The sequence below is a fragment of the Sinocyclocheilus anshuiensis genome, unplaced genomic scaffold (genome assembly GCF_001515605.1).
Source record: "Sinocyclocheilus anshuiensis isolate Anshui unplaced genomic scaffold, SAMN03320099.WGS_v1.1 scaffold186, whole genome shotgun sequence".
Taxonomy (NCBI): domain Eukaryota; kingdom Metazoa; phylum Chordata; class Actinopteri; order Cypriniformes; family Cyprinidae; genus Sinocyclocheilus; species Sinocyclocheilus anshuiensis.
Genome location: NW_015542355.1, coordinates 687197 through 697820, shown reverse-complemented (window position 1 = coordinate 697820; position 10624 = coordinate 687197). Strand labels below are relative to the sequence as shown.

The 10624-nt window shown below is 36.2% G+C and overlaps 1 protein-coding gene across 1 annotated transcript in view; it reads right to left on the bottom strand.

Annotated features, from left to right (window-relative positions):
- The window catches only part of LOC107691688 (opioid-binding protein/cell adhesion molecule homolog), a 44985-nt gene that overhangs the window by 28108 nt on the left and 6253 nt on the right, over positions 1-10624 (bottom strand). The window contains exon 2 of the mRNA XM_016490468.1: positions 9242-9474. Within this exon, the coding sequence (XP_016345954.1) occupies positions 9242-9474 (233 nt within the window). The remainder of the gene's footprint in view (positions 1-9241; positions 9475-10624) is intronic.

The window sequence follows — 10624 nt, the reverse complement described above, 5'->3', positions numbered from 1 at the left end:
ACCATTATAACTTAAACTATCTCACAAATTTTTGCTCACTCAGTGTATTTTTGATTTTACAGTGGGGTAATTTTGGTGCAGTAGCACGAGATAGCTTGATTTCAAACTTTGAATTGAATAAAAATGACAAGTAAGCAGTCAATAATAAACTAAGAACAAATAAAGAAATTAATAATGATAGCACAAATAAAAATTAACGACAGGCCTTCGAATTAAATAAATTGCTTTTTAGTTTTTCAGGTAGGTCTAACAGTAGGGTTAAGATATTTAACATTTTTATTTTTTTTATACAAATTATCCAAATAATGTTTAGTCCTAGAAAGCTATTATTATTAATAGATGCTTTTTTTGAACATTTTAGCAATTTAAAAATATAAAAAAAATATTTTTTTTACACGGCACCCCTGCTCTCGACAGACGGCTACCCCGGTTGGGAAACACTGAGCTAGAGAACTTTTTTTATAACTTACGTTAATTAGGCAAGTATTAGTTTTTGATATGATATCGAAATTGGTGACAAAAATTGTGATAGCATTAACGTGAAATAAAATTACTCATATCTTGATATAAGATTTTGGTCATATCGTCCACCCTTATGTCATTGGTCAGGCAAACAGACAGTCCTACCCCTAAACCCACGCTATTGGTTGAACCAGATTTGCTGTTGTCGGGAAACTCTTTAAATCCAACAATTTTCTGATAGCTGTCTGAGCATTTTATGCAGGGATAGAGAAAGTATTCCAACATGAAAAAAAAATACACACTTCACATTTGGCAGAATTTGGCAAGGATGATCTAAGTTAGTGACCAATTTATCCAATAAAAATAGCGAAGTAACCAATCTATAATGACATCAGGCTGAGGCCAACAGATTTTTTCTAAGAAAGATGCTACGGTGAGTGTGTCTGATATGCTACATCTGCAGGAAGACATTTTGAGAGCGCCATTGCAGCCAACAGCCGCAAGGCAACTGCAGTCTTTCCCCTCATAAATGTGGATAGCAGTGGCAGCTCAGACCAGCTTTATGAAGATTAGGAGGAGTTGGCTTTGTTTCTCCTTGAACTTATTATACATCAACAACTGCATGGAGGGAAATATGATGGCTTGCCTGGTATTCTGAGTAAGACCTCTGGAGCACAGCTATTTTGATTAGCATGAATTAGTTTTGGTGTTAACACGGTTCGCCTCTGCAAACATGATCATAGCACAGTTCCCTCCCACACTGACACGATGTGCCGGAGAACATAAATTAATGGTTGTGCGGAAAAACAGTAAATACAGAACGCTTCTAGTATTTTGAGACTGAAATCAAGGTGTTTTCATTTAAATAACATTCAGATGATAATGTGTTATGGTATTAGAGAGACAGACAGATAGGCAGAGAAAAAGACTGTTTGAAGAGAGACTGAAAAAAAATCAAACATACAGATGAAAATAACGCTGATGTTTAATAGGACTTCCTAATAAAACTCTGTGGTACGTCATGATTCAACCCCCGGAAAGTTACAGCACAATCTCACTGTCATGGTGATTTCACATTCCCACTCTCTATAAGATATGGCTGGCAATTTACCATATTAATTTAGAGTGATTATTTATTTTAAAAACTACAACATTGGCTCATTTGGAAAAAAACATGCATCTACCCAAACTCCAAAAATGTACCTAAAGATAAAATTCTCTGCAGTTTCCAGCTGAAATGAACACTAGTAAAACACCAATACATGTTATTCCTTTTCACACAAATTATGATTAAATCAGCAGATTATCAATTAATAAAGACTTACTTTTGCATTATTACCTCAAAACACTTTTACTATAGTGCATGATTTGTAACTAATACACTTTGGTGTTTTGCCTTTGTTAAAACTATCAGTTAGCTTTAGGGTTTAGTGTAAACAATATTTTTTTTTTTTCAAACACGATGCATGAGCATGAACCTTTTAGCTTCACTCTCCAGAAATTTCACTGTGATATGTACAACAACCAACGTAATAAAATTTGCCTGTTTCTGATAAACCTGAACACACTTTTACCGCCACTCACATTTCACATAAGTGTCATGAAAAGTGCAAGCAGCAACATAATATCATTTAGCTGAAATGTTTAAATATTAGGCCTACTTTCTAAAGCCTCTGCCACAATAATGCAACATCTTCACATAATGTTAAAGAAGATATTGATATATATGGCTAATTTGGTAAACTAACCTGCATATTTTGTAATTTATTAATTTAACGTTGTTAACTGATTCACAGCCACAATTCAAAAACAATAACATAGGAGATTATATAAATTATTTAAGACAATTTGTACTCGAACATTAATATTAAAAGGTAGTTTAGTAATTACATTAGAGGCAGATCTTGGCTTCTGATACCTGAAGCTCATTAATAAACAGAAACAGCTTGAAGTGTCTTCTTAATGCTCTGACCTGTCTGGAGGCTCTAGTTACATGTAATTATTCATGTTATCACATTACACTTTGTTAGAGGACCCATAAATACCATTAAACCCCAAAGGCTTCAGAAATGGCAGGGGCACATTCAAGCATCTCCACGTGATTTTAATAACTTAACGTGTTTGCAGTATGACTGCTGTGACCAAGGCACCCAACTGCCTGTGGTTATTAAGCATAAGGACACTGGAGTCAGGGCACGCCGAAGGCCTTCACACGTTCAGAGAGAGAGCACAGAGACATTAGATGCACACCACTATTTGGAGATTCACAACTTGAGGGAACTTAGTGGAATACATGGTAGACACACTGTATAAAAAAAACTGTGTACGAAGATCTTATAACAAAAAACAAATAAATAAATAAAGGAAAAAGATTGCATGGCTTTTTCAAGTTGAATTCATTTACTTATTTTAAGTCTTGACTGAACTTAACAAATTCAAGTTTCCATGATATAACATTTGCTATATTTGGAGCAACTGCCAATCTTTTTTAGATTATTTTAATCTTTTTTGGTTCAAACTGGATTTGGACATTTGTTTTGCTATAAGTTGTTATGTCAGGTGTTGGGATAAGAATACTTTATTAAAACATTGCATATATGTCTCCAGGGCTTGACATTAACACCCGCCAACCCACCAAATGTGAGTTGATTTCAGTAGTGGTATGTAACACAGTCACTCCCACTAGCCACTTTGGCGGGTTGAACCAGGGTTTCCGCGGGTCCTTAAAAAAGTCTTAAATTTAGTTGTATCAAATTAAAGGCCATAAAAAGACTTAAACGTCTTAAATGGTACAAGAAAATTATTTATTATTTAGTACTTTAATATTAATTTCAAGAGGTCTTAACTCTTGAAAGAAAGAAAAGAATGACAATATGGCTGGATTAAACTTCAAAAGGCTATGATTTCACTGAATAAATATAAGCACTGCACGTTTCAAAGTTAAAATGTGGCGTGGGTGTTTTTTATATGAATATATTTCTGAAGGGAATCGACCATCTTCAGAAAAATTTCGATGCCATTTTTATTTTATCTGATAAAGTAGCATTTATGACCGCAGCTGCTTTGTGTACAGCCATTACTAGGGAAACCGCTATATTTCTGCCATTCCAAACACACCACCTGCTGTCAGAGAATGAATTTGCATTTTCACTCAGCCCGTGTGCTGTTTTTATTCAGACCAATGCAGAAATCAACAAATATTTTTAAGCAGCAAACACGTAGAATTGTAAATGTGAACTGGTGGATAGCTAATATGCCCTACTATGCCTTCTAAAAATCTAAACAAATAAGACAGTAAGATATAGGCCTATGTACATATTTTAATTAATTTAATAATTGATACTTTTGACTCACTCCTTTAAAAAAAAATGGTTTAAAGGCTGATTGTAGGGCATACGGTGGTGAAAAGACAAAGATGATTTGTCATTTGTTTCTTGTGTGTTTTTTTTTTTTTCAACTTTAATAATATTTAGCATAATTTCCCAACAACAAAATTCTGGCCAGTGAAAATGCTCAGTGGCTAGTAACTTTGGAAAACTATTATGTGTCTCTCTTTCCCATCTTGCACCTTAACCCTTGGTCCTTACTATGACAGCCAATGTACAGTAAATGTGCAAAAAAGCCATATATATATATATATAGTTGATGATGTCTCTTTTAACAAGCCAGCTCATAGTCAAGGTCAGCACAGAGTAGTGCAGCTGTAAATATCTGCCCTCTAGTGATAAACACAGGCACTGAGACAGACGAACCCTATCCTTTATTTGTATTCGTGACGGCGCTTGAGTTTGACGCTGTTTGTCACAAGCAGGTGTTCGCGAAACCACTCCCAGTGTTTACATAATACCTGCTTATTCAGGCTATTACCAAGTCATTTCTCCCGATAAATTTGAAGTGCGCGGCTGTGACTCTGCATGCTGAGCATCAAATTGGATCTCTATTCAAATGTGTAGTTTACACTGTAAAGACAGGGAGCAGCTGAGGGCTTTCACACATTTTCCCCTTTCTCTTTCTGTCTGCCACCAGCCGAGGTTACAGCCATGCACCCCAATCAGGCGTCCCATGATTCTGTCCAGCGCTCTCTATGTTGTTTGGTAACTGTTGGGTTACGCTTGTATTTCTGTCGATGCATTGTTGTGTCCAGGAATTGTGCAGAATCTGACCTCCGTATCGTAACATCTCTTCACTCTCTCAATCAAGGCAGTATTTTCCGGAACTACGTTGCCAAGGCAACAGGGCAGATGACTTGGATCTGCTAAATGCTCTGACTTGAACTGGCCAATTGTGCTATAGGGAATGCAAAAGCAAAACAATGTGTTGATGCTAACTGGAAGTGCTTGATGTAATATTGCATGTGATAGTTTGATACTGTAACATGAGGTAAAGAAGTTATTATACAAGGGCTAAGACAGACATATCCACATATTTTCAAATACAAAAGCGCAACATATTTACACATACCAATCAGTAGAGTGAGAGGTATTTAACATTGCCTGTGTCAATATTTGGTTATTTTCCAGAAACTGTATAAACAGATTCCACATTTTATGGTAGTCCTTTAGTTTGCGTTTTATACTGTATGCTATTCTTTCCAATGCAATATAATGTGCCAGATCCTTCAACCAATGATCAATGGATGGACCTTCTATGTTCTTCCAGTAAAATGCTACTAAACGTCTTGCAAGAACTGGACAAATATCAATCATTTTAGCATGATAACCTGATAATGATAAACTTACAGGAAATAAGCCCAAAGTACATATTTCAGAGGTCACTGATTTTGGTTTAGAGATAATTGAGGAAATTAGTGTTGTCAGGGGTGACATAAGTATGCATTACCCAGTTGTATTGAATCAGCTTAAATCTAGTATTAATTGACAAATTCTGGACTTTAACACATATTTGGCTCCATTCTATATCTGAAAGGTCATATTGCAAATCTACACCCCAAGCAATCCTTATTCTTTAGAGCAGTGGTCTTCACTATTTTTTTCATGGGAGCCGCACTGATAGGGCAAAGTCAATCGGAGAGCCTCTTTTACGGCGAAGTATCAAAAGTTACATCCAGTCATAAATAGCATGTCTTTTTATCAATCTGTTATATGCAATGCAATGCAATACAAAAGGGGCTATCATTCTTTATCATTTACCAGTCAAATTTGTAACTGAGACAAGATTATTAAAAAAAAAAAGCAGGATTACCTTAATGCTGGAAAGACCTTAAGTTATTTTAGTTTTTTATACTAGCCCATCATGTATCTAACCATCCAAGTGCACATTCGGCGTTAACTGAATCTTCTTATTCTCAATTCATGTCTGAAACAGAAACCAGTGCAGGATGAGGTCACAGTAATCCATGTGTTCAAATCCTACATTCACTGAGCAACAGTGATGCTTGGCTCAGCAAACACCACTCATACAATTTTCAGAGATGTGAGAGAGATATTTCATACAGCTCTTCCCCAAATTCTGCCCATTCTTTGATCTCACGTTGGGTTTAATTGATGATGTCTTGTGCAGTCTTCTCCACTGATGCAAGTATGAACTCATCTAACCCAACGTGCGGTTCTTCCTTTATAGATCAAAGACTCTTTCAGAACCATGTGTCAGTGAGGCTAATTGCGACAAACAAAGATTCAACTGCAGCAAATAAACTAACACAAATCCAGGTCTGAACCATTAGCCAAAAGTTAATAACTAGACCTCCCTGAACCCATTCAGAGTTATTTTCTTCTCATTGGTCTGTGGAACTCATTGGTACTTTTTCTTCACTTTCTTGCCTTTCAGGACAAAAACTACAACACGTTGCATTTTTTGGAATTAAAAGAAGAAACATATAACCAATAATATGTAGAATGCATAAGTTAAATAGATTATTGTATTCACAGATCGATTTTGTTTAAAATCATTTTGCAGTAAATGCAAAAAATATGTTGCCATATGCAAATTCTGTAGCACAATGGAATGAAAGTAATGCATTTCCTCAATGGAAATTTTCATCAATAATGGAATTAATTACAGTATATTCTAAGAGTTATATATTTATTTGGAAGTGTTTAATGTAATGTATTTGTGCATAAAGCATGATTTATGCTTCCTGCATGAACAACTACCAGAAAGAAGTGCAAAACTGACTTTAACAGTGAAGATGAGCTGGGACTTTAAAAACAATTAAAAAACAAAAAATGCTGATTCAAGTGTGTGAATATATGGATTCAGAAAATAAGCATTTAGTTGGAGGGAAAAGTAGTAGTTCTTATTAACTTGTATGACCAATTTCCATTGTGGTACTGAGTTGTGGCAACCTTGTTTGTTTGTTTGTTTTGTTTTAGTTTGGTTTGGTTTCGTATTAAGACTAACTCTATGTCAAAAAAGTTATGGAAAAATATTAGAGAATTACAATATAATACATACCATAGAGGGGAAAATTTGTGAACAAAGCCTGATGGGTACACAGTCAAAGGATCCTTCTGTCATGTAGTATGACTGAACATTCACTTTAACACATTTTTCTGATCATGTTGGTTAGGATCCACTATAACTATGAGTCTGCCAAGTGCAAATATTTTGTTGGCCCAGGAAAAACATTCTCTAAAATCTGAGGAAAATTATAAACTTATAAGGTGGATAAGCCAAGATCATATTATAAACTGTTATACCAGGAGAATGTTACCCAGCTTTCCCATTCTATTCATGTCTGTGGCTCTTGATTGGCTATCCTGCCTCTGAATACCAGCCCACCCCATCCATACACCCCATTTCTATATCTATATCCATGTTGAAGGATGCTGATCCAGGACCACTTCTGGAAAAATCACGGCCACCGTTAATGTTTATACCAGTGCAATTTAGAATAACTTTTTCCCCAGTTCCTTTCTGCAGTCATTATTCATTCAATGGAGAAATAGTGCTGGAATTTAAAATTAACTACCAAAAAAGATTATCCCAAATTCCCACAATATTACTGAATGAGTTTTGCAATGAAAGCTGGAATTCTACAGTGGTGACATGCTGTGCTCTAAATCTCTAGTCAGTGTACAGTACCTCCGGTCGAAACTGTTATGACTTACTGCATCGATGCACAGGAATGACACTGCCATCAATCATATTAACACTGGACCCACAAATCAGGAGCAAAAAAATGCACCCTAAGGTTTTACACAATCAGCATTAATTACATAATTATCCACTTCATTAAAATACCCAATATCGTAACTGGAGTTCAAGGTGTTTCTAACCGATACTGAAAAATGGCCTCTCTAAAAATGCTATTATACCTGTACAAACATAGACTGCATATCTAGCATGTGTACACAAACATGCACAAGCATATTAAAGGGATAATTCACCTAAAAATTAAAAATTCTGTCATTATTTTCTCACTCTCATAGTTATTACAAAACTTGACGAGACTTTCTTTCTTACAGGAAATACAAAATAAATATTGTAGAATATCCAGAGTATTCAGGTGCGGTCATATGTATCACTGTGCATTTTTTTTCAATAGGAATCCACGCAGGGAATTTCAACAGAAATTTTGAAAGATTTTCAAACACACATTTCACAATGGGTTAAAGTAGGTCAAATTATAACCAACAGAAAGCTGCTTGGCTTGAAAGAGACTTCAGTGTGAGCAGTGCTTCATTGCTACACTACTGACAACAGACAATAGATCGTTTTGCTTGCAAAAATTTCACTAATATGACCGCACCTTTACTTGTTATAATGGGAAATGGAGCTGTCAAGCTCTGAAAGTGACAAAAGCGCACCATAAAAGTGGTCGGTATAACTTATGTGCGATATTTCATTTCGTTTGAAGTCTTAAAGGGGTCATAGGATGCCCATTTTCCACAAGTTGATATGATTCTTTAGGGTCTTAATGAAAAGTCTGTAACATAGTTTGGTTAAAATTTCTCAATGGTAGTGTAAAAAACACCTTTTTTTACCCTGTCAAAAACAGCTCTTTTCAGATCAAGCCGTTTTTGTAGCATTTTCCTTTAAATGTTAATGAGCTATGCTGACCCCGCCCCTCTCTTCCGAGCTGCTCTCAGAGAGACTGTTCACTTTAGCCGCATTCATCGTGAAACTTGCTAATTAGCACATTATTAGGAAAGGCAATTTGCAAAGATTCATTACAAAACATACTCACTTCTTCTGTTGATCTCGATTTGAGAAAGAGGAAAACATTTAACCAGATAAAAAAAAAACCACTGGGTGGATTTTTATCATTATAGGGTGGTTGTGTACACACACTGCCAACACACATTTCAGTTCAAACAACTTGTAAAAGTGCATGTAGCATCCTATGACCCCTTTAAGATAGCTTTATGTGAATTAAAGACCAAAATTTAAATGGTTATCTAAATGGTTAAATGATTATCTTAAAGTTCAGTTAAATTATAATCAGGATGCACTGCGTCAAGTTTGACTATTTCAAACAGTGGTTTGTCTATGTTTTCAAATGCTATTTATTCTTGTATGACTTCAGAAGACTAGAAATACAGCACAGAATTTGTGGACTACTTTTGTTTCACTTTTATGGTCCCGTTTGTCATTTTTGAGTTTCACAGCTCCAATCCCCATTATAGAAAACAGCACTCTTGATATTCTGCAATATTTTTTCATTCAGAAAGAAGATAGAAAGCCATACGTAATGACAGGAGAATAAGTAAAGGATGAAAGTATTTTTGGATGAAGTAAAAAATAAATCAACAGCATATGAAAGCTTTTACCCTCTTAGCACTCTACACCGTGACACATCTGAAAACTCCAAACTCACCTTGAACGATGATGTGCACGGATGTGGTTCGGGGTCTACTGCTAGTCTGCACTGCACAGATGTATTGGCCCTCGTCCGTCAAGTCCACATCCTCAATTTTGATGGTGAACTCATCCTGGTTCAGAGTAACCAAACTCACCCGGGGGTCCACGGACCACTTATCCTCTCCAGCATACAGTATACTTGATCTGTTCAGCCACGCTGTGTGTGTCACAAAGTCCCCTTGTGAGCAACTACAAGACAAGAGAGAGAACCAAAGAGAATACTCAACCTTTAGCATTAGCATGTGTGCTATGAACAAACGTTCCCCCATTAATTATTACTGGCATATCCCTTTGTGACCAAAGCATCGGGATCTATCAATTAAGATAAATTCAAATATTCATTAAAATTCATTCAAATAGTCCCCCTGGTACTGTACGTCGGAAGACTGCATCTGTTTCGGAAGCGAGCGTGAATGTATTCCCTAGATATGAAGCAAGGAAGAACAACATGGTAAGACATCGATCAAACCCCCAAAACCTCCTGAAGATTGGGTTTATTAAATTTAGTGACCCCCGGATAATATTTAAAGCTAAACTGGCTAGGGGGAAACAGCCTTTTAGTGATTTCCACTTAAAGACAATGCCATCTCTCCTTATTACGGATACAATGGAATTAGATACTAATTACTTACAGACCTTCCTTAAATGAGGACATGCTGAGTCTAATTACAGCTATGCCTAACAGTTAGCAGCAAAGGCCAAAATAGGCCCTCTTCATATACTGTAGGGCTATTAAAATCAAAAGCAATCATGCGCTTAATTGATTACTTGCCTGATTAACCATTCAATAAAACTCAGGGACAATTTTCATGCAATCTTTGTTTTATCTCTGATAGCATTACAGCCCAAAAAATCTTTGGCGTACATTCGAATAATAGGCGTTCGATGCTCATTAAAGTCCATTATGTTCATAATGCTTACAAGCTCTTTTTAGTCGATTCTGTGAGAGGCGCAGCGCGGAACTACTTTAGCTTCTGGAGGGCAACATCCAAAACACCAGGGACAGATGAGGTAAATGTGCTTCTTTGTGTCTTTTTTTCACCCTCGGCAGGTGGGCAGAAGTACTGGGCACAAGCAAAGGCGTTCGTTTTCATGAGAGTGGAAACTGCGGCACTGGCCTCCACCTCGTCTTATAAGAAACTAAATGAGAACGCTGGAGATCAGTGGAAAGATCAAGCCTATTCCCAATGGAAGGGTTCATAATACACTGCAGGGCATCCTACGCAGAAATATTAAAGTCGCCCTCTCTGATCTGTCTTCTCCTTGCACTTCGCTATAAAGCAGTATAATTTGTAATTTCTGTAGCATTAATATATATATATATATATATATATATATA